Raw genomic sequence first — 24,938 nt, 5'->3', positions numbered from 1 at the left:
GCAGGTTGCATGACAGGGCATGAAAGGGAAAACTATTATTTAGAAAGACTTGCCAAACTTAAAGTGGAAAGACTAATAAAAGGCTGCTTAAAAATGTTGCCTCCCTCCTCTCCCACCTATGCTGCAAACAGTTTATAAAAGAGAGCAGTGTGAATACCTTTTCCTTTATTCAGCTTGGGTGAATTTCACAGAACTGGGACATAAACCACCAGTTTCCATTGCCCCCTTTTGTCACTGCTTCCACCCACTGCAGCAGCTGCTCATTGACACAGGGAAGCTGGTGCTTCTGGATCATAGGAGTGCAAAGAATAGCGGTAAAGGTGGGAAGAAGCTGCCTAATGCTGAGTGCATGCTAGTCTCCTGCTGATGATGAAGCAATCATTTCTCTGCGTAGTAACCCTTTCCATAGAGACCAATGGAATGAAGACATAATGGTAACAATAACAAAAGATATGTTGTAAAGTTCTGTGCTAACTGTTGGCACTATATAAATCCTGTATAATAATAAAAATAATAATATGAAAATGTAGTAGCTCCAACGTTCTGTTGCAAAAGCTAAGAGCCACTAGAGACCAGGCAAGCACTCTGCAGCTAATCAACACAGTATCCAAAATATTAGCACCACTGGCAAAGCCCAGTGCCCAAATGCAAATTTAATGGTAGCCAGCAATTTGCAGTCCAGCAGGGCCTGGGTACTGCCTTCAAGGAGGCATCCAAGATCAGCCAATCCAGATAGCTTGCATGGTGAGTTGAGCTCAGTAGCACTGACTGGCGAAAAATTATCTTGAGAAAATAAAAAAGGCTGGTAAAAAAACATGAAAAGGGAAAACTTTTCTCAAAGGAGAAAATATATCCATCCTCCTAGGCCACTCGCAAAAAACGAAGACATGCTCGGAGTGGAAAAGGATTATACCTGGCAGGACAATGGTTTTTGTTTGCCAGTGTCCTTCCTGAAGATGGCAGTATGACCCATTTGTATCAGAATAACTACTGATCCTGTGTCCCTTAATGAACAATAAAATTATTCTAGTGCAATATTTTATACCTGCCTGACTAAAAAGGAAAATCATTCTTTGAAAACTTTAATGCTGAGAATAATAAAGTAATATGTACAAAATCACTGTAATTTATTCTACATCCCTGCCTGCTGAAAACTGCCATTGTCTGACTTACAAGCTGCATATTAGTCCGTCACCTCACTTGCACTGATAATGAACAAGGGCTGTACTGCTGAAATTATCATGCTGGTTGTGAGTCAGACAATGGCAACATCATCAGAAAAGTAAATAGCATGACAAAAGATACACTTGAAAGGGGTTTTCTACTATAAGAGCGTTATGTAGAGTAATTGTACTGTTCTATCTTTTGTACTTTTTATTGTAATACTTAGAATGATGTAAAATAACCAGTGCTGCATAAGTAATTGTTTGTTAAACTATACTGTATCCTAATAGTCTGAATTTATTTTGCAGATTTTGAAGACATCTTGGTAACTGTCCAGTTTATAATGGAAAGAAATCCCAAGGCTGAGTTCTGGACAACCTATCAAGTTAGAAGGTGCTTTGCTAGTTTAAGATCTTGGTCTGTTGAAGGATAAGTCCACCTTTTGCCCCCAAAAAAAAAAAATGCACCCATATTACTAAAAACATGCATTAATTATTTTATTACACAAGAACCTGGAAAGCAATGCAGATTAAAACAGTGGATTATGGAGGCAGTGCTTTGATTCCTGCAGGCACTGGTCTGTACAAACCTTTTTAAAATCAGGTACACACACACAAATAGGATGATAGTTATCAAAAATATATCTATAGAAAGAAATATCAGCCTGGTGCCCCAAATTCTGTATATATATATGTATATATATATATATATATATATATATATATATATATATATATATATATATATATATATATATATATATATATATATATATTGGAGAAAAAAGGGTGTCACGGTATGCAGTCAGGCTTGGAGATCAGTAGCTATAGCAATGGAGAAACTCCCACTGACCAGCAGAAGAGGTATACAGTACAAGCAGGTCACCAAGGCGGATGTATTCAACAGAGCTCCTGATGGTGGAGATGGATTTTGGCACATATTGGTACCAGGTCACGGTCCTCAGGATTGCCCCAACAGGGGATGAGTAAGCTGGGGTTCAGTAGCAGATATAGGAAGTAGGGATCAAGCAGAAGTGTAGTCAGTAAACAAGCCAAAGGTCAGTAAGACGTGGTAACAGGTTGGTATCAAGCATAACTGTAGTCAAGGAACAAGCCAAAGATTGGTATCGAGTGGTAGCGAAGATATGGACAGCAACAGGAGTAACAAGAGCAAGATATTGGCTGGAGAGAGCACAATAATGTGGCATACAGAGTGCAAAGGCATAGCTTTAATAGGAAGTTCATGGGAGGAGTAAAGGGTTCAAGGCAAGGTGATCTTATAAGATCAGACAGGGGGCTGTCCAGTATCTCGAGTGGCTAAGCAAGAAGAGTTTCCCCCCAGACACAGACAAGCTCCAAAGCCCAGGAACAATAGGAAAAGGGGTATCACCGCTCCAGGTAGATCAGATTGTAATGAGCCTCTCCTCTAAATTAGAAGCCACAGGTGCTGGCAATGCATATAGCATTGAGTATGAGCAAAAATTTCTGGACAGTCGCACTCCAAAAATTTGCCTTTATTCGTAGAAAATATGATCAAAAATACATACCACAGCAGAACGTACAGAAGAACCGACGCATTTCACACTATCAAACTTCTTGATCACGATTAAGCACTGTTATGCCGCGTACACACGATCAAACAAGCGGGTGGAAAAGTCCGGCAAACTCAAGTCCGCCAAACAATCCCCCCGTGTGTAGCCTCCGGCATACTTTTTTGACCCGAAAGTACGGCGGACTTAGAATGTAGTTTTACACTCCAATCTACCCGCCGGACTCGCATTTCGGCGGACAATCCGGCCTGTGTATGCCAGTCCGCCGTACTTTTGAAATTAACGGACTTTTCGCGCCCGGAGAAAAGTCTGCTCATTTCGAGCGGGTCTCCAGGTAGGCGGGGCCCGCGAAGGAGACGTCGCTGGCCCCGCCGCCTGGTATGGACTTAAAGGGGAACCCCAACGCCGAAAAAAAATTGGCGTGGGGGTCCCCCAAACTCCACAACAGACCCTTGTCCGAGCACTCTACCCAGCCGGCCAGAAAGGAGGGGCGAGCGAGCGCCCCCCCCTCCTGAGCCGTACCAGGACGCGTGCCCTCAACATGGGGGGTGCCTTGGGGAAGGGGGGGCCGCGCGGCCCCCCCACCCCAAAGCACCTTGTCCCCATGTTGATGAGGACAAGGGCCTCTTCCCGACAACCCTGGCCGTTGGTTGTCGGGGTCTGCGGGCGGGGGGCTTATCGGAATCCGGGAGCCCCCTTTAATAAGGGGGCCCCCGGATACCGGCCCCCCACCCTATGTGAATGAGTATGGGGTACAATGTACCCCTACCCATTCACCTGTAAAATAAAGTACCAAAAAAAACACAACACACAAGATAAAATAATTTATTGCACAGCTCCGGGGGTCTTCCGTCTTCGGGGGTCTTCTCGCCGGACTCCTCCGCTATCTTCTTGTAGCTCTTTTACTAGCGGAGGAGCCCGGCATTCTTCTTCGTCGCCGCGGCCTCTTCTTCCGACTTCGGGGGTCTTGTCCCCCTCTTCAGTTCTTCTGCCGGGCCACCGCGCCTTCTTTTAGCTCTTTTACAGGCGGTGGCCCGGTCTTCTGTCGCCGCCGCCTTCCGTTCTTCTTCTTCTTCTTCTCCTGGAGATGTTGACTCGACGTTCTCTCCGGCCGCAATGCCAGGGACGCGCTGCGCTGCGACTTATATAGGGACAAGGGGCGGTGTCACATGAGTTGATGTCACATGGCGACAGTCCCAGCATCCTCCAGGACTGTGACATCGTAAGGGGGCGGGGTCACCATGTGACACCAACCCATGTGACATCAACCCATGTGACACCGCCTCTTGTCCCTATATAAGTCACAGCACGTCCCTGGCATTGCGGCCGGAGAGAACGTTGAGTCAACATCTCCAGGAGAAGAAGAAGAAGAACGGAAGGCGGCGGCGACGCCGACAGAAGACCGGGCCACCGCCTGTAAAAGAGCTATAAGAAGGCGCGGTGGCCTGGCAGAAGAACCGAAGAGGGGGACAAGACCCCCGAAGTCGGAAGAAGAGGCCGCGGCGACTAAGAAGAATGCCGGGCTCCTCCGCTAGTAAAAGAGCTACAAGAAGATAGCGGAGGAGTCCGGCGAGAAGACCCCCGAAGATGGAAGACCCCCGGAGCTGTGCAATAAATTATTTTATCTTGTGTGTTGTGTTTTTTTTGTACTTTATTTTACAGGTGAATGGGTAGGGGTACATTGTACCCCATACTCATTCACATAGGGTGGGGGGCCGGTATCCGGGGGCCCCCTTATTAAAGGGGGATCCCGGATTCCAATAAGCCCCCCGCCCGCAGACCCCGACAACCAACGGCCAGGGTTGTCGGGAAGAGGCCCTTGTCCTCATCAACATGGGGACAAGGTGCTTTGGGGTGGGGGGGCGCACGGCCCCCCTTCCCCAAGGCACCCCCCATGTTGAGGGCACGCGGCCTGGTACGGCTCAGGAGGGGGGGCGCTCGCTCGCCCCTCCTTTCCTGGCCGGCCAGGTAGCGTGCTCGGAAAGTCCGCCAGACTAAGTACGTCGGACAGACGGCTACGTGTGTACGCGGCTTTAGTGTGAAACACGTCAGTTCTTCTGTCCATTCTACTGTGGCATGTATTTTTGATAATATTTTTTACGAAAAAAGGCAAATTTTTGGAGTGCGGCTGTCCAGAAATTTTTTTCTCATCCACAGACGAGATCCAGGTCCTGACAAAGTGAATCCTGAAACTCTATTTTTTGTTACTATGGTTTTACAGGACAGCAACCAATACAATGATTTACAGGCTCAGTTTAACATGACCACGCAATTGTCATTCAAAGTGTGACAGTGCTGAAAGCTGAAAAATGGCTTGGGTGTTAAAAAAAAAAAAATCTACCCAAGCCTGTATTCTTCACTCAAAAAAGTACCTTCTGTTGCTCCAAGACTCCTCCAAATCGCCAAAGAAAATTATTTGTTTGCTGCTGTAATACAAATTCCCCTTAGTTCATGTGTGTTTGAGTGTCTAGATTAAGAATGAAACATCACTAAAAATGTTAAATCCTTATGGAATAGTCAAGGAACTTAATATATGGATCCCATTCTGATCCGTGCAATGGTTGCTGAGCAGCATGGTAGACCAGTCTATGGGTGGGACCACTGTGTCCAGGGACTCTGCACTGAGCTCTATAGAGTCTGTCTGCATTACCTGCCTGGTGTCTTGGCATCTCCAGACAGATAGCGACACCCAGCATGAATAAGAGAGGATTTGATTAGAGCATTGTTTTGAAAAAAAGGTAAGGGGCAGTGGCCAAAGTACTATGCTGTAGTTCCCTGACAGGAATAATCATAAATTGGGCTTTGCCTGGGGTGAAGCTACAGCCAGCAGAAAGAAACATTTATAGAAAAATGTGTCCTTTTTAGTACACAATTTGGCCACAGATCAGAACATGAGCAAGTGCAGCGATGCCTCTCTAAAGGCCCCCAAACTTTTATTATTCACAGTGCCATCTGTTGTGAGAATATATACAGTAGTGGGGAATGGAGTGTAGAATACAACCTTCACGTAAGTTCCAGACAGCCTAGGTTATTTTATAGAGTGTAGCATTTATTGGATATACTCCCAGAGACAAATCAAAATAATATTATAGAGTTTCTTCCAAATTCTAGGTTTTCTTTTTCATGATTTTTAGCAGAGATACAGACGCTGCACACTCCCAGCATATATGTTCAGTTTATATATTCACCTATGTGTCTTCCATTTATCTATTTACTCTGTGCCCTATCTCCAAACCATATAGATAAAATACATTTCCCTTCATATACAGCTTACTGCCAATCCCTAGCACTAGAGGCATTTCTGATTTTTACATTTTTTGTTGCACACTTTAAAAGTCATATTTTAGGCCTGAAGATTAGTAAAACCCCTTTAACATTCTATATCCTTTTGGAAAGCAGGGACCCTGAGGAATAAAATGGTGGTAGTTAACAAAAATTTAAGTCACAATATTTTCGCAACTACATGTCAAACCCACATTTTCAGTAAAAAATATACTACAGTTATAATTTAAGTCCACACAAACACAATATATTACCAATTTGATAAAACATGAAAGATAAGGTTGTGTTGAGTAAATGGATATGCAGCATGTCACCCCTAAAATGTTATGCACCTCAGTGAAACTTCAATAACCCAGTGGGCATGACAGGTCTTCCCTAAGAATACATCAGATATCAGACCCCTAATGTCACCTCTGGATCACACTGGAGCTGATGAAGTACCTTCTGGGATATGTGGAATTGATCGGGTGGCATTACAGACACCTGAATCACTTAACAGAGAGCCAACAGTTAGCTTAACAAGTGAAAGCTTTACATAAGTGGCAGTTAAAATGTTAAAATAATCACTTGTGTACATCTTCAATCTAGTGGCAGCTAACTATACAGGTTTCTTTTTTAAAGCGGGAGTCCACCGGGACTCCACGTTTTTTTTTTTTTTTTTAAAAGCCAGCAGCTACAAATACTGCAGCTGCTGACTTTTAAATAGTGACACTTACCTGTCCAGCGCGCCCGCGATGTCGGCACCCGAAGCCGATCGCTCGCTCGTGCCGCCGCCATCTTGGGTATGGGAATCAGGAAATGGAGCCTTTCGGCTTCATTTCCCGGTTCCCTACTGCGCATGCGCGAGCCGCGCGGCGCAATCCGGACGGTCCCCGCTGCCTCTGGGAGCTGTGTGTTTCCCAGCAGGCAGCGGGGCACTTGCTGAAGGGGGCGGGCGCTTGCGGAAAGGGGCGTAACGTACGCCCCTTTCCGCAGAGAGCTAGCCCGGAAGTGGGTGCAGTTACCTGGATTATCCAGGTAACTGCACCCCCCTCCCCCCTGAAAGGTGCCGATTGTGGCGCCGGAGGGGGGGGGGGATTCCGATGAGCGGAGGTCCATTTTAGGGTGGACCTCCGCTTTAAGTAAATTCTCTTCAGCTACAGTATTTCCATTTTGTACAGTCAGATCATGCTTTACGATGCTGACAAACCATCTTTTCACATGCCCAACTGGCCAGGACGCTTATCACAGCAAAGACCAAATTAGCATATGACTGAGGTGTCTCAAACCATGAGCCACATGAATTCCTGCCACCACATCCACCTTCACCCCTAAATATATTTTGCAGACATACTTCCAATCATAAAAATACCCCATAACCATCAACACCAGCATACCAGTTTTTGTTATTCCAAATCCTTTTTTTTATTTTTTTAAATTGAAACAAAAGTCTCAGGACTTGGTGACACTCAATATTGGATTTGCAAACCACTGCCTGAGAATTTTTTATTTTTTTTGAAGCAAGAAAAGCCATAAATCTCTAATTAGTACGTTTTAAGGAATTTTTTGTGTAGATGCATATATACTTAAAACTGTTTAAAATTATTAATATTTGTTTACAGTGAGGACTGGTCGATTGAAGCTCTGCTCCACAAATGGAATTTCAAGTGTACTAACGTTCCACTGAAGATATTTGATGCTGATAAGGAATGTTTGGCTGGATCCAACCTTCCAGGACGGCATAGTATTCAAATGATGATCATCACAGTAGATCTGGATAATTTAGACTGATCATCTAAAATTCTGACTATATATAAACTAATATAGTAGATTGTAGAGTTCAGCCTGAAATATGCAATGGGTCATTACAAAGCTCAAAATTAGTTAAAGGGTGAATTTAAGAGACTTACTTTTACTTTTAGTTTTTTTTTTTTATCTCCGTTTATTGGCTTGTTTTTCCTCCGATTTTAGTAAACTAATGTTTTACTGTCCATGTTTTTATTTATTAAAAAAAAAAACTGTAGCTACTCTTTAATCCTTGTTTGAAACAATCCCAACCCCCAATGTAAATGACTAATCTAGGGGCCAGAAAACAGCACTGTGCATCCAGGAAAATATCATCTAAGGTCATGATAAAGTTGCAGAATTCATATGAACTGTTTTTTCCATGATTCCCAATCAAGTGAGCCCACCCTAATGGTAGTCAGGGGGCATACACCCCTATCTAAGTGGACTGGTTTGCCTAAGACTCTCATCTTGCACTGCTCTTCTCAATATGAACGTGCGAAAGCAGGGAAGATGCACTCGTGAACCGAAGCAGAGTTTGCGTACCAAAGCAAATTTTTGTGAACTTTTCTGTTCACGAACCGATATGTTTGTAAACAGAAGCGTTTGCTAACCGAGGTATCATTCGTATTCATTCGCTGTTGTAACACACCTGGGTGGGCTTCGAGCGCATTCTCTGCAAGCCGAGCCTACCCTATTTTGAATCCTATTAGAGCCTCTGGCTCTAATCAAGTGCTTCAAAAGAAAACCCTGGCCACTGTAATTCATGCACCCCGTGTTCTGGGCCGGACGCATGGATAGGGGTGGCCTTGGATATATTCATGAATCTAGCCGTTATGCATATAGAGGATGCAGTAGAGAGATGGGGTGGTGCTTGGGCTCCCCTAATAGGCTGCCACTGATGTGGATGCTGCGGGAGAGGAGAAACAAAAGGGACGTAGGGATGAGGTAGAAGATTCTGTCTATTCCTTAGGCTTCTACCACTGAGGAAGGTAGGAGAGACCTCTCTCAAAGACCATGTAGATAAGACATTTCTTAGATGCAAGTTCCACAGTCCAGCACTTTATCCAAAGAGCCCCCTGTATTTGTACGGAGAGGCCCCCCAATCTAAAACCATTTGATCCAAATATTCCACGACCAAGGGTTCAACCATAGCAGTGGCAAGAGCTTTTAGCCTCGATTCAGGCTTGAGCAATTTGAAGCATGTTTCCAGGAGAGCTTCACCATGTAAGGGTTAAATCTGCTCAGACCTGGACAATCAGTGGGAATTCTTTCAGAGCTCTGGAAGCATTCAATGCACACAAGAGAGTCATTCAATTAATGCTTACTTTTAATGGTAGGGGACGTACCTTTTATACAAATTATGAACAAAGAATATTGCAAAAAAATGGAAAAGGAGGAAGGGAGGACAGAGTTCATCGCCCGAGGCATAATTCCTATATAAACATATAGCATCTCAGACATTGTTTAAACTAGTATTTTAGCTGACGGTTGATATTATCTAAAAACATAATTTAAAGAGGAAGTAAAACCCTCAAAAAAGACAACCTGCAAGACAAAAGCATAATGAGCTAGTATGCATAGCACACTAGCTCTTTATGTATTACCTCAGATTGAAGACCCCGAAGCCATCCTTGTTTTCCCCTCCGGCTGCCGACATGTAGTCCTGGAGTTATTTCCGGGTATCACGGCTCCAGCGCAGTGATTGGCTGGAGCCGTGATGATGTCACTCCCACGCATGCGTGCGCAAGACGCCGGTAACAGCATGCAGACTGATGCAGCGGCACATAGGTGCCATTGCATCAGTTTGCTCTAGTGCGCATGTGTCAGTGTCATTGGCACATGCAGGGGACATCTCCTAAACCGTGCAGGTTTAGGAGATATCCTGGTAAGCTACAGGTAAGCCTTAATAGAGGCTTCTCTGTAGCATAAAGTTTAAAAATAGGGTTTACAACCACTTTAAACTATTTAATGATGGTGGTCCAAGGAGTCAAGGCCAAACTAAATGACTGGGAGAACCTTCCTCTATCCCTATTAGGCTGCATTAACTTAATTAAAATGAAAATCATACCTAAATTTACCTACCTATTTTGTAATTCCCCACAATGGATACCTTGCTTGTTTTTCACGAAATTGAACCAAATTTTCTCCTCCTTCCTCTGGGGCCCAAACCCCGCTAGATTTAAACTCTCCACACTGGTGCATCCGGTGTCGCAGGGGGGTTGGCGTTTCCAGACTGGCAGAAATATTTTGGATGCGCCCAACCCCTCTGCAGTTCTGGAGGCTGCGGTGGTCTGCTCTGTGATCACATTTACCCCTTCGAGGTCCCAAGGCTCCATATGATTTGACCACCTCCATGCACACAACTCTAAAGGCCTGGAGGGCGGGACTGGGACTTGAGAAGTTCCCATGGAATGCAGTTTCCCCGCACACCCCCCCCTGTGGAACAACCCTACCTTACCCCATCTCTACTCACTACCAGACCCTAAAATATGGGCTTAATGTGGTATTAAACTGATATCTGACCTCACCACCAGCACTGCCATACGCCCCTTCAACCACCTAGTATCCCACAACAATGTGCATCCCTCGCATCTATTTCGCTATATGCAACTGTCTCATGCATTTAAAGTCCAAATAATACTCACCGACATGCAAATAGTGCAATTGTGATGGCTTACCTAGGTTGGAGTCCATTGTGCAGATACGTACGCTCACCCTTGCAAATATACACAGCCCACGGTAACAAAGAGATAAGCTACCTGGGCTGTGAATCTTGGCAAGGAGGCTTGACGGGAATAGCCAAGGGATAGTCAGGAGGTAGTGGGGACATGGGCACAGGAACAAGTGGGGACACGGGCACAAGAACCTCAAGCGGGGACACCGGCACATGAACTTCAAGCGGGGACACCGGCACAGGAGCTTCAAGCGGGGACACCGGCACAGGAGCTTCAAGCGGGGACACCGGCACAGGAACTTCAAGCTGGATAGCAGGCAGAGATTCAGGGGTAGCAGGAAAGATCCTAGTAGTACCCACTTGCTGAAACTTTGGACGAGTTGGGCAGAGAGAGATAAGGTGCCCTCTTACTCACAATAGAAACAGAGTCCACAGCCTCTCCTCCGCTCTCTCTCCCCCTTAGACAGCTTGGCCCTGATGGACCCAATCTCCATGGGTTCCACATCATCCAGGGTAGGAGCGGGTAAAACCTCAGGACTGTCCAGGCTTTGAGGGGTTAGGGCTTCATAACTTGGCACAGACTGGGATGGCTTGGAGTCGTATCTGTACATGGTATTCCTGTCCCTGGGTACCCATAGGCCACATGAACTAGAAGCAAACTTGGGAACACTGGTTTTCTTAGAAATTGAAATATAAGAGTCCAGAGCAAACATGAAAGCTTCCCAGCTGTCCAAGACTGGGCTCCTCTCCTGTAATAGCGGAAAAGCCCATATCTTGATTAGCCCAGTGAGCAGGTTGATGGATGCGTGAACCTTTATAAAGTCAGAGGCATAGGTCCTAGACTTAAGAGCAAATAACAGCTCGCAATCCATCCTAAAGTTCAAAAATGATGCACGATTTCCATCAAATTTCTCAGGCATCACAACAAACGGTTCCAGACATGCAGGTTACAGGGTTGGGCGTACTGTGCCTCTAAACAAGCAGACCTCTTGCTGCCACTCAGCAACGGTCTGGCCCAGACTGGAGACTTGCAGAACAAGGGAGTTGAGCATCCTGTACATCTCTGCGGACTCCATGTTGGTCAGTTCATTATGTGAGGGCTTACGTAGGTTGGAGTCCATGGTGCAGAGATGTACGCTCACCCTTGCAAATACACACAGGCCACGGTAACAAAGAGATAAGCTACCTGGGATCTGTGAATCTGTGCATTGGGGCTTGACAGGAATAGCCGAGGGATAGTCGAAGTAAAGCTGTAGTCAGGGATTCCAGAAGTCAGAATAAACGATAAGCAGAGTGTCAGGTCTGGCTTAGCCCTTCCTTCTCTAGGCTGGCTGCTCAGCTGTCTGCTAATTGCCAGCTCTCTTCTCTTTCCACAGTTACCAGCTGTTCCCGATGATGCTCGTCTGACCTGTCTATTTAAAGCCTTCCAGCTCACTCTTTCATTTGCCTTCGCGTTGGTCACATCACTAGGAACAATCTCCTGCTGTTTGTTTCAAGACTGGCTTGCTGACATCCCTCCTGGCTTCTATTCTGCTTGCAGTTGCTCTCCTTGGATCCCTGACATCTGGACTGGCTGATTATCCGATCTGGTTTATGAACTTTGGACTGGCTGGCTACCCGATTTGGCTACTGGACTCTGGCTATGCTTGACTATGCTTTTTCCTATTTACCTTTTTATTTTTATTAATAAACAAGTGTGATTTGATTGTACTTCTGTCTCTGTCTGTTTCATGGTTCCTGACAGTACGCGAAGACCATGAATTCAGAAGATACAGTCAATCCACTTGTTGGTAATATTTTTTCCAGATTGGATGAGCAAGATCACCGCATGGATCAGTTTGCCTTGGCATTACAAGCGCTCCTGAATCGCACGGCTCTCCTGGAATCCCCCACGGTGGCTGCTCCGGTACAACCTGAGTCGCAGGCCGCCCCTGCTGCTGCGCCAGTCTCTGTGCAGGCACCCGCCTTGAGTATTACCTCTATGAGAGGTATGTCTGGTTCTGCTCCGCTTCCCCAGCGATTTGGGGGCGATCCAGTTCAATGCAGAGGGTTTCTCAATCAGGTTGAGATATACTTCGAAATGCTGCCTCAGGCGTTTCCCACGGACAGAAGCAAAGTAGGTTTCGTGATATCTTTGCTTTCTGAGAGAGCTTTGGCCTGGGCTAACCCTCTATGGGAGACGCAAAAATCTGTTGTCTTGAGTTACCCTCAGTTTGTGGCCTCCTTTAAAAGGGTTTTTGACGTTCCCGCACGCTCCGCTTCTGCTGCCAAGTGCCTCATGTCATTCAAACAGAGTACGAGAACTGTTGCCGACTATGCCATTGAGTTCCATACTCTGGCAGCAGAGGTTGCTTGGAACAATGAGGCCCTCATGGCTGCTTTTTCTCATGGTCTCTCGGATTCCATCAAGGATGAGATAGCAGTCCGAGATATACCCACTGACGGTTTTCACAAAGCTTGACCTGAGAGGGGCATACAATCTAGTGTGCATTAAGGCGAGCGACGAGTTGAAAACTGCATTTAATACCAGAACAGGCCATTATGAATACCTGGTAATGCCTTTTGGCCTTTGTAACGCCCCGGCAGTTTTCCAGGAATTTATTAACGATGTCCTCCGAGATTTGTTGCAATTGTGTGTGGTGGTTTATCTCGATGATATCCTCATATTTTCCAAGTCCCTGGAGAGCCACCACACAGATGTCTGTCATGTACTTCAGAAACTAAGGGAGAACAATCTCTATTGTAAACTGGAGAAGTGCGAGTTCGATCGTGAATAGGTTACATTCCTGGGCTATGTAATTTCCACTGCTGGTTTTTCGATGGACCCAGAGAAACTGTCGGCAGTCCTACAGTGGCCTCGACCCGTGGGTTTACGTCCTCAGCAGCGTTTCCTGGGCTTTGCCAACTACTATTGGAAGTTTATTCGTAACTTCTCGTCTCTGGTCAAGCCTCTGACTGATATGACCAGAAAGGACGGTAACCCACAGAGTTGGTCTCCGGAGTCCATTAAGGCCTTTGAGACTCTCAAGGCTGCCTTTGTTTCTGCTCCTGTGTTGGCACATCCTGATCCTACGTTGCCTTTTATCCTAGAAGTTGATGCTTCTGAGGCTGGAGTTGGCGCCCTTCTGTCTCAACGTCCTAACTCTGAGAACGCTATGCATCCGTGTGGCTACTTTTCCAAGAAATTGTCACCTGCTGAGTGCAATTATGAGATTGGTGACAGAGAGCTGTTGGCGATCATCTTAGCCCTGAAAGAATGGAGACATCTCCCTGAAGGTACCACTGTGCCCGTTCTTATTCTTACTGACCATAAGAATCTTACATTCTTGTCTGAGGGTAAGCGACTCTCTCCCAGAAGGGCGCGATGGGCTCTTTTCTTGTCAAGCTTTAATTACATTGTCTCATTCTTACCTGGTAAGATGTAAAATGTAATGCCTTGTCACGACAATTTTCCTCCACTTCCAAGTCGGAGTCGGTTCCGGTTCCTATGATTCCTCCTGATCGTATCTTGGCTACGGTTCGCACCAGTCTTACTTCTCCTTTGGGTGACAAAATTCTTGCTGCTCAGGTCCATGCGCCTCCTGATAAACCTTGTGACCGCTGCTTTGTCCTAGAGAGTCTCCGTACTGCAGTGCTCCAGACTTACCATTCTCCCAAGGAAGAGTCAACTCATATGGGCCATCTCCCAACAATTCTGATGGCCTAGTCTATGGGCTGATGTTACTGCCTTCGTAGCTGCCTGTCCCGTGTCGGCTCAGAGTAAGACTCCACGACACCTTCCAGTGGGCCTCCTACAACCCATACCCAATGGAGAGAGGCCCTGGACTCACCTGTCTATGGATTTCATTGTGGAATTGCCCAACTCCCAAGGCAACACTCTAATCCTTATGGTGGTTGAGCGGTTCTCAAAGATGTGTCATTGTATTCCACTTAAGAAGTTGCCCACCTCTAAGGAACTGGCTTCCATTTTTGCTCAGGAGATCTTTCGCTTACATGGGCTACCCAAGGTGATTGTCTCGGATAGGGGCAGTCAGTTTGTCTCCCGGTTTTGGCGAGCCTTTTGTGCACAGTTGGGAATCCAGCTTGCGGTCGCTTCTGCGTATCACCCGCAGTCTAATGGGGCCGCAGAACGAGCCAATCAGTCCTTGGAGCAATTCCTACGTTGCTATATTTCTGACCATCATAACAACTGGTCTGACCTATTACCTTGGGCAGAGTTTGCTCACAACAGTGCCTTGAATTCTGCCTCCCGATTGTCTCCATTCAAGGCGAATTATGGTTTCCAACCTTCCATGTTGCCAGACATGTTTGTTCTGCAGAGTATTCCTGCATTAGAGGAGCATCTCCGTGGTCTTCGTTCCACTTGGGTACAAGTCCAGGAGGCTTTGCGTCATGCTAATGATAGGTACAGACTCCATGCTGACCGCAGACGCCTCCCTGCGCCTTCCTACCAGGTTGGGGACAGGGTCTGTCATCTCGCAACCTCCAGCTTCGTGTTCCCTCACTGAAGTTTGCACCTCGGTTTATTGGGCCTTTCCGTATCCTTAGCAGGATTAACCCAGTAGCTTACGTGTTGGACCCTTCTCCTAGTATGCGCATCTCAAATGTGTTTCATGTCTCCTTATTGAAACCGTTGGTCTGTAACCGATTTTACCACCTCTGTGCCACGTCCTCACCCTGTTCAGGTTGAGAACCATAAGGGAGTATGAGGTACAATCCATTGTTGACTCCCGTAGGTTCCGTGGGCGCATACAGTATCTGGTGCATTGGAAGGGGTACGGTCCGGAGGAACACTCCTGGGTTTCATCCTCTGACGTACATGCCCCTGTCCTCCTCCGCGATTTCCATAGATGGTTTCCCCTCAAGCCCGGTGGCCCTCCGAGGGAGAGGGGTCATTGGGGGGGGGGGGGGTACTGTCAGGGCTGGCTTAGCCCCTCCTTCCCTGGGCTGGCCGCTCAGCTGTCGGCTAATTGCCAGCTCTCTTCTCTCTCCACAGTTACCAGCTGTTCCCGATGATGCTCGTCTGACCTGATCTGGTTTATAAACTTTGGACTGGCTGACTACCCGATCTGGCTACTGGACTCTGGCTATGCTTGACTACGCTTTTTCCTATTTACCTTTTTATTTTTATTAATAAACAAGTGTGATTTGATTGTACTTCTGTCTCTGTCTGTTTCATAGTTCCTGACACAGAGCCAGGGTCAGAAGCCGGAGTCAGTCTTGAAACGCTGTAACTGGAGCACAGGAATAATGGAGCCTTAGACAAAACAGGAGACAATGAACTGACAAAGCCTTCAGAGTAAGGCAGTGTTTTATACCCAGCTGATTAGGTAACCTGCCTCAGCTGATCCAGGAGTGACAGGTACTAATAGCAACAAGAGCCAGAGTATGGTCCTAGTATTTTATGCAGAACTGTGAAAAGCTCTAAAGCAGGCTGAAAGGAACGGAGGTGTGGCTCAGAGGCAAGGTAACAGGTGCACTAAACATGCAGTCATAGGTTCAATACCTCTTTGAGCCACTTGGGGTGTGACCACGCCTGGCCATCTAAAAGACACGGTAGGGACCGTGACCGCAATCTGATCTAGAGAGGGTCACAAGATATGAATGCACCAGGAAACCAACCTTGGTCCTTTTATGCGAATCTCCTTAGAGTTTCCTCTCCAGATCTGTCAACGCTCCGGCAGCAATGGACACAGGATATCCCAGGACTAGACTCCGAGGATTGGGGGGACATGTGAGATTTCCACTTCAAAATCCTGGTCTCACTTCGAGAGCATCTCATAGAATACAAAATACTACACCGGGCATATATCGCCCTGTATAGATTGCATAAAATGAGAACCTCCCTGTCCTCAGAGTGTTGGGGATGTACTGGGGATCCGGACGATTTTATACAAATTTTCTGGTCCTGTCTAGCAATTAAAAACTGCTGGTCACAAGTACTATCTGTAATACATGAGGTGGTGGGAACAGATATAGCCCCAACTCCGCAGATCTGCCTTCTAGGTTTAGTGGAAAAATTAGCCCCCAGTATAGCAGAGAGAACCCTCATAGGACTCCTGCTCTTTTATGCTAGGAAAATTATCACTCTCTGCTGGAAAAAAACGTGCCCCGCCATCCATATTGTTGTGGAAAACACATGTCAATTAAAAACTACCACTCTATAAGGAAACTTATGGGCCAAAGGGTTAGCTGAGGCCTCCACGGCAACCGCAGCCTGATTGAACATGTACATAATAGGGAGAAAGTGATATTGATACATTGGTTGATTTTTTTGGTAATGTAATCTCTGATATGGGTTTATTTGATATCTATTATTGTCCCTTGGGTCTCGACTGATAGATTTGATCCTGAGCTACCTTAATTGAGTGGGAGCCAATACAGCACTAGGTTTGTTTGTTTCTTTTGGACGTGCTACAGCTGTATGACACTAATGCTGGAAGCAGCCCAATGCCAGCTGGCACTGCTGCGTGGGTCTAGTCCCATGCTGTGGCAGGTTTACTGTTAATGTTTGTTTGTATGTCTTATACTCAATAAAAAGATTTAAAAAAAAAACGATTTAATGCTGACGTTGTGACTTTGAAGACATCATTTCAAAACCAGTTCTTACCAGACCTTATCTATCCTGTGGCCATCGTGAAAAACAAGACCCTAAAATAAAGATATTTCTCTGTCAGCTATTTTAAAGTTTTAGTCATGTTAACTCTTTCTCATCCTTCAATCCCCCTCTTAAATCACAAAGTGATTTCACCATGACCACTTAATGTTCTCTGTGTGGGGTCATTTTGTTGTGTTTTATAATTACAGAAACATTGAATAAGCTTTAACAATGTATATATAGCAAGGAAAAAAAAACAGCCACATTAAAATTAACATTCCTGCCTGTCGGAACCAAGAGGAAATGGAACCAAAAAAATCACTGAAACTTTCTAGTCTCTTAAAGGGGTTCCACCCATCTTTGGTAATATATCTGGCTTCAGCTTGGAGGTTTGACACCTCCTTTCGGTATTTATAAATTATATCATAATAATCAGGTATTTCAATACTTGTATTATGAATCCATGTGCAGCACTCATAGTCCTCCGTCACTTCAGAGTCCGGTCAAAGCAGCACTGGATTCAATAGCTTCTTCGTGCATAGCTAGTTGTTTACGAATAGCCCTTTGTTCAATGCGTAACAGTTTGATGTCTACAGAGTTCTTTTCCAGAATTTCATCCATAATTTTGGAGTAGTTATTCAGTCTTTTCATTATTTCTATTTTCCATCCAGTCCATGACGGAAACCATGCCCAGGCTTGGTCTTTATCAGAAAACAACTCTCTTTTCTCTGTGTTTAACCACTTCAGCCCCGGACCATTTTGCTGGCTCCCAAACAAAATTGACGTCCTTTTTTTCGCCACAAATAGCTTTGTTTTGGTGATATTTGTTCACCCCTGCGGTTTTTATTTTATGCGCTATAAACAAAAATAGAGCGACAATTTTGAAAAAAACGCATTATTGTTTACTTTTTCTTATAATAAATATCCCTCAAAAATGTATAAAAAAAACATTTTTTACCCTCAGATTAGGCCGATACGTATTCTTCTACATATTTTTGGTAAAAAAATCGCAATAAGCGATTATTGATTGGTTAGCGCAAAAGTTATAGCGTTTATAAAATGGGGGATAGTTTTATGGCATTTTTATTAATATTTTTTTTTTACTAGTAATGGCGGCGATCAGCGATTTTTATTGTGACTGAGACATTACGGACATTTTTGACACATTTTTGGGACCATTGTCATTTATACAGCAATCACTGCGAAATAAATGCAGTGATTCCTGTGTAAATGACACTGGCAGTGAAGGGGTTAACCAGTGGGTGGCAGTGTAGGGGTTAGGTGTTCCTAGGGGTGTGTTACTAACTGTGGGGGGCTGGGCTTTCATTTAGTGAACGCTGATCTCTGCTCCAATCACATGGAGCAGAGATCAGCGTCACTTGTTGCTAGGCAGAACGGGGAGATGCTGTTTACAACAGCATCTCCTCGTTCAGCCACCCCGTGAGACGATCGCGGGTATGCCCGTGGCGATCGAGTCAGCGGGACCCGCGACTGGACTCACGGGGTCCTGACTGACACGCGAGCGCGCCGCCGGCGGCGCGCTCACAATGGCAGGGCGGCATTTAAAATTGGACGTACCTGTACGCCAATATGCCTGGCCGTGCCATTCTGCCAACGTACATCGGCGTGCGCCGGTCGGGAAGTGGTTAAGGGGAACTCCACGCCAAATTAAAAAAAAAATGCAGTGGAATTCCCCCTAAAAATCCATACCAGACCCTTTATACGAGCACACAACCTGGCAGGCCGCAGGAAAAGAGGGGGGGAACAGAGAGCGCCTCCCCTTCCTGAACCGTACCAGGCCACATGCCCTCAAGATTGGGAGGATGCTTTGGGGGTCTGTGACCCCTCAAAGCACCTTGTCCCCATGTTGATGAGGACAAGGGCCTCATCCCCACAACCCTGGCCGGTGGTTGTGGGGGTCTGCGGGCGGGGGGATTATCAGAATCTGGAAGCCCCCTTTAACAAGGGGACCCCCAGATCCCAGCCCCCCTTTAAAATGGTAAAGGGGTACAAAAGTACGGGGTCATCCGCACGTCATTGGGGAAGCCAGGCTTCCCCACTTGCGTAAAAAAAAAATGTTGTACTAGTAATGGCGGCAATCGGCGATTTTTATTGTGACTGCGACATTACGGCGGACACATCGGAAATTTTTGACACATTTTTGGGACCATTGTCATTTATACAGCAATCACTGCTATATAAATGCAGTGATTCCTGTGTAAATGATACTGGCAGTGAAGGGGTTAACCAGTGGGTGATAGTGTAGGGGTTAAGTGTTCCTGGGGGTGTGGTATTACTACTGCTTTCATTTAGTGAACACTGATCTCTGCTCCAATCACATGGAGCAGAGATCAGCGTCACTAGTTGCTAGGCAGAATGGGGAAATGCTGTTTACAACGATGCCCGCGGCGATCGAGTCAGCGGGACCCGCGACTGGACTCACGGGGGTCCCGACCTGGCAGCGCGCTCGCGATGGCAGGGCGGCAATAAAGATTGGACGTACCTGTACACCAATATGCCTGCCCTTGCCATTCTGCCAACGTACATCGGCGTGCGCCGGTCGGGAACCGGTTAAGGGGGTACCTGGGGTATGCACTAGCTTTCAAAAGACGGTGCTTTCCTTTTTCATCCCCTATGACTCCCATCAATGAGGCCATATAACACCACCCACGGGTACCAACTGATATCCATGGATAGCATTCTTTGCCGCAACATACATTTACACTATACCCTAGGAAAAATTATTGTTGGCTTATAGTATCCTGAAAACTTTCAGAAGCGGCGGCCATGGTCAACTGGTTCAAAAGGAAACTCACAGGGTTGTTGATACCAGCTCTCCGATTCAATTTATATTAAGTTCTGGGTTATATTTACAGGGGCAGCTAAGAGAGGAATTTGGAGTGTGATTGGATGCAATTTACTACATACCCAACCTTTGTAATAACCTGACTTCTGAGCATAAGAATACTTATACCGAAGTAACAAAATGTTATCACTAGGGGGGTATGAGTCCTTTGTTCCATTAGAAGGGGGGCTGCAGATGGCCTTTAGGGTGCCCAAGTCCTCAGTTAAGCCTCATACACACTATCAGATTTTCTGCTGATTTTTGTCTTCAGATTTACCAAAACCATATAATATGGGGTCAAACCTTAGGAGTTTCAATTTGTATGCTATCAGGCAGGCCCTTGCACTACATGGTTTTGGCAAATCTGAAGACAAAAATCAGCAGAAAATCTGATAGTGTGTATGGGGCTTTAGTGATGATCTATGTGGGTGGAAATACCATCAGTGTCAGCATAAAGAGTAGGCACAAGGCTTTCCCAAAAGTCTGTTGTGAGAGAAGTGAAGTCCTCTTTTTCAGAGTCTTTTATTACCTGTTTCACTCGCTCTTCGAGGATTTGCATCACCTGCTTCACCTCATTTATCTGTGTCTTGCTTCGGGGTCTTTTGTGGTACTTTCTTTAGCCTCTAGTCGTGGATCCAGGCTCCAGATTGTTCCGTGAGGACATCAGTTCTGGTCACTGCGACTACGCTAGTGGGCTGGCCAAAAGGGTAATCTTGCTTCTTGGTCCAGTTCAGCTGGCGAATTGCGACCACATCTCCAGGTTGGAACTTGTGTGTTTGTTCCTGTGAGGATAATGGAAAAGAAGAGAATACTTTACCGTAGATGCCATTCAACTTCATAATCAAGTTTCTACAATATTCTTCCTGTATCAAACATAGATCTCCCTGCTCTATTACCAAGGGTTTTTAAATCCAGGGCGTGGGAATAGGTCGACCCATCAGGGTCTCAAAAGGGGACAAGTGATTGGTCTTGGAAGGGGTCATTCTTATTTATGCTAAAACTGCAGCCAGCACGGTTTTTCATTTGGCAAATGCGCCATCTGTAGCCTTCCTTATTTTATCTTTAATTGTTTGGTTCATTCTTTCCACTATACCTGAACTCTGTGGGTGATATGGAATTTCCACTCTATTTGCAAAGTCTTATGTTAACATTTCAGCTGTAGCTTTCCATCCTTTATGTCCTATGCCATGGTACTATGAGATGAATAAAGGTGCACTTGCGTTTGGTATGCCTGTTTTCCCCTCTTTGGCAATGAGTCCTGTCTCAGGACTCATTGTCAGACCCTGTGTATGCCAATAGGCCATATCTTCTGGTGAAGCCATAGCCTGTAGATCCTGCAAAACCTTGTCCCAGGGCAAAGTTGGGGGTGTAAAGGGGGCATTTGGATAACAGCTGGGATCGTCAAAGCAGCTTGTTTGGCAATGGCGTTGGCCAGTACATTTCCCTTTGAGATCCTGCACAAACTTGTATAATCAATCACTCTTTTTTTAGTGATGGACGAACTTCCGACAGGATGTTTCGCGAACTGCAAACATGGCCAAAAGTTCACGAACCGCAAGGCGAACCTTAAAAACCTCCAGGTCATATTTTAACCACAAAATACTTACTAGCTGTGCACACATAGTCCCACCCACAAAATACTTACTAGCTGTGCACACATAGTCCCACAACATGGACACTGACATAACAAAAGTATTAAGTGAGTCTGGGATCGACAACGAAAAGCATTATTTTTTTATCTGTGACATTTTGACAATTCAGGACGCATGAAGGCCATGGAGGAGAGGCAAGGTCATGCCAGGCTATGAAGGGGGTGCAGGAGATGATCAGTGCCACAGTCAGGGCAGCGCAGTCCTGTGCCAGTGTCCCAACCTGTGCTTGAGCCCCTCCGTCTGCCCGGCCCTTAGCCCCACCTATGCAGGGCTCCACTGCGGTGGTCCGGAGGTGCCAATCCAGTGCTGATCCTCAGCCATGGTGCTGACACTGCCTGCTGATTGGCTTCTCCACTGATATTTCCCTCACTGTCTGAAACCAGCACCACGATAGAGACTAAGCACTGACACCAGCACCGTGATAGAGAGCACTGATACCAGCACCGAGATAGAGAGCACTGACAACAGCACCATGATAAAGAGCACTGACACCACACCAGCACCGTGACAGAGAGCACTGACACCAGCACCGTGATAGAGAGCACTGACACCAGCACCGAGATAGAGAGCACTGACACCACACCAGCACCGAGATAGAGAGAGAGCACTGACACCAGCACTGAGATAGAGAGAGAGCACTGACACCAGCACCATGATAGAGAGCACTGTCACCAGCACCGTGATAGAGACCACTGAGACCACACCAGTACCGAGATAGAGAGCACTGACACCACACCAGCACCGAGATAGAGAGCACTGACACCAGCACTGATACCAGCAACTCGCTGTGGGACCCAAAAATATGATACCGCTCAACCTCTTCAAACAGGAGGGTATGGGCATATAGTACGGTGTGCTTTTTTTTGTACAAGGAAGTGAGCCAAAGGTAGAAAAAAGGTCCATGTGCTAGATTACATAATTGGTTTATAGAGTAATGCATATACATGGTCTACTGGTCACATGTGTTGAATTCCTCCGAGATCCACGCCTCATTCATTTTTATAAATGTGAGGTAGTCAACACTGTAGCGAGCTAGGCGAGTGCGCTTATCGGTCACAATCCCCCCTGCCGTGCTAAACGTTCTTTCAGACAGGACACTGGACAAGGGACAAGCCAACAGTTCCATTGCAAATTGGGCAAGCTCTGACCAGAGGTCAAGCCTGCCCACCCAGTAGTCCAGGGGTTCATCACTTCTCAGAGCGTCCACGTCAGCCGTTAACCCGATGTAGTCGGACACCTGTCGGTCTAGGCGTTCCCTGATGCTGGATCCAGATGACACCTGTTGATGGGTCGGCTGAAAGAATGACCGCATATCAGAAGTCACCAACACATCTTCAAATCGCCCTCTTCTTGCAGGCGCTGTTGGATTGGTACCCGCAACTCTTTCTCTGGGAGTGGAAATTCCTCCTCTGCCAGCGCACGCAAAAGCAGAATGCAGCATTTCTCGAAACAGGGCCTGTAAGTGCTCCATTCTGACAGCCCTCTGTGAAGGTGGTAACATTTCCGCCATTTTGTGTTTGTACCAGGGGTCTAAGTATGTTGCAACCCAGTACTGGTCCTTGACGTTTATGCTTTTTATACGGGGGTCCCTGTTAAAACACTGGAGCATGAAGGCCCCCATTTGCACTAAAATGGAAGCGGTGTGGTGGCCTGGCTCCTGCTCATCATCCAGGATAATGTTGTCGTCCTTGTTCTCCTTTCCCCATCCACGCACAACAACAGGGATCCCAGAAAGGTTTAAAGCATGCTCTTCTTGCTCCTCCTCATCCGCCCTGGCACCATCCTCCTCTGACTCCTCTTCAGACTCCTGTTGTTGACTTGTCTCAGATAGAGTAGCCCCCCCCCCCCCGGGAATTCATCCAGCATTGCGACTTCCTCATCTTCCTGCTCCTCCACGGCTTGATCAATGACATGACGCAATGCGCGCTCCATAAAGAAGGCGTAAGGTACGATGTCACTGATGGAGCCATGGCTGCGACTGACCAGTTTAATGATCTCATCAAATGGCCGCAAAAGTCTGCATGCGTCGCGCATAAGCAGCCACAGGCGGTGAAAAAAAAACAAGCTCCCCAGAACCTGTTCTGCCGCAGAGTTTGTACAGGTAGTCGTTAACTGCACGTTTCTGCTGGAGCATGTTCCATCGCATCGGGCAATCGCAAATAAGACATCTGACCGGCAGATTGTGTCGCCGCTGAATGTCAGTAAGGAGAGCCATGGCTGTGTAAGATCTTCTGAAATGGGCCAAGATTTTCCTTGCCTGCCACAAGATGTCCTGGACCCCAGGGTATTTGACAACGAATCGCTGCACGACCAAGTTTAAGACATGTGCCATGCATGGCACGTGTGTAATTTTGGCCTGTTTCAATGCGCTAAGCAGATTGGCACCGTTGTCACACACCACTTTACCAACTGTCAAATTGAGCAGTGTTAGCCACTGATCTGCCTGTGAACGCCAAGCTGAAAGGAGTGCAGGGCCAGTGTGGCTCTTGGCTTCCAGGCACAACAGACACAGCACAGCATGGCAACGTCTCACCTGGCATGTCGAATAGGTTCTGGGGATCTTGGGCGGCGCAGCGGAAGAGACGCTAGCAGCGGAAAAGGAGGAGTCAGCTGAGGAGGAGAGGGAGGAGGATGGAGTAGGAGGAGGAGAAGAAGAGCCAGGCCTGCATGCAATCCGTGGCGGTTAAACCAAATCTACACGGGTGCCACGGGTTACATGCTTGACGGCCGTCAGAAGGTTCACCCAGTGGGCATTAAAAGTTATACCTTCCCTGCCCTTGTTTGCTAGACCACGTGTCTGTGGTCAGATGTATCTTGGCACCAGAGATACATTCACTTGCCGCTGAACATGCCCATATAGCTCTGGGATGCCCTTCTGTGAGAAATACTTCCTTCCTGGGACCTTCCATTGTGGTGTTCCAATGGACACAAATTTTTGAAAGGCCTCTGAGTCCACCAGTTTATATGGCAGTAATTGGCGGGCTATCAGTTCTGACAAGCCAGCTGTCAACCGTTGGGCAAGAGGGTTATCCGGCGTCATCATTTTTTTACGCTCGAGCATTTGGCCCACGGAAGCCTGCCTTTTTCCAGAAAAACGTGAGGACGGCATGATGGAAGGTGGAGTGGAGGACAATTGTGAGGAGAGAGGAGAAGGAGAAGTAGAAGACGAGGCTGGACAGTGAGAGCCTGGAGTGTGGCTTTGTGGGTTCCGTTGCTCCCAATGGGCTCGGTGATAGCAGCTAATGTGCCTTCTTAAGGCGGTCGTCCCTAGGTGAGTGTTGGGCTTACCGCTACGTATGCGTTGACTGCAAAGATTGCACATGGCAACATTATTGTCAGCAGCGGACACGTTAAAAAAAGCCCACACTTGCGGAGCCATGTGGCGGCATCCTGGAAGCGCCAGATGT

The 24,938-nt window shown here is 46.6% G+C and overlaps 1 protein-coding gene across 3 annotated transcripts in view; it reads left to right on the top strand.

The window, feature by feature from the left end:
* METTL23 (methyltransferase 23, arginine) overlaps positions 1-12,146 on the top strand; it is a 36,167-nt gene extending 24,021 nt beyond the window's left edge. For all 3 annotated transcript variants that reach the window (XM_077459284.1, XM_077459285.1, XM_077459286.1), the window contains exons 4-5: positions 1,473-1,557; positions 7,597-12,146. In XM_077459284.1, coding sequence (XP_077315410.1) covers positions 1,473-1,557; positions 7,597-7,765 — 254 coding nt within the window. In that variant the 3' untranslated portion in view covers positions 7,766-12,146. The remainder of the gene's footprint in view (positions 1-1,472; positions 1,558-7,596) is intronic.
* Positions 12,147-24,938: the final 12,792 nt, after the last annotated feature.

Source organism: Lithobates pipiens, unplaced genomic scaffold (assembly GCF_037356315.1).
Source record: "Lithobates pipiens isolate NorthernLeopardFrog02 unplaced genomic scaffold, aLitPip1_a1.2 Scaffold_28, whole genome shotgun sequence".
In the NCBI taxonomy this organism is placed as follows: domain Eukaryota; kingdom Metazoa; phylum Chordata; class Amphibia; order Anura; family Ranidae; genus Lithobates; species Lithobates pipiens.
The sequence above is the reverse complement of the archived record's forward strand: the minus strand, read 5'-3'. Positions and strand labels throughout refer to the sequence as shown.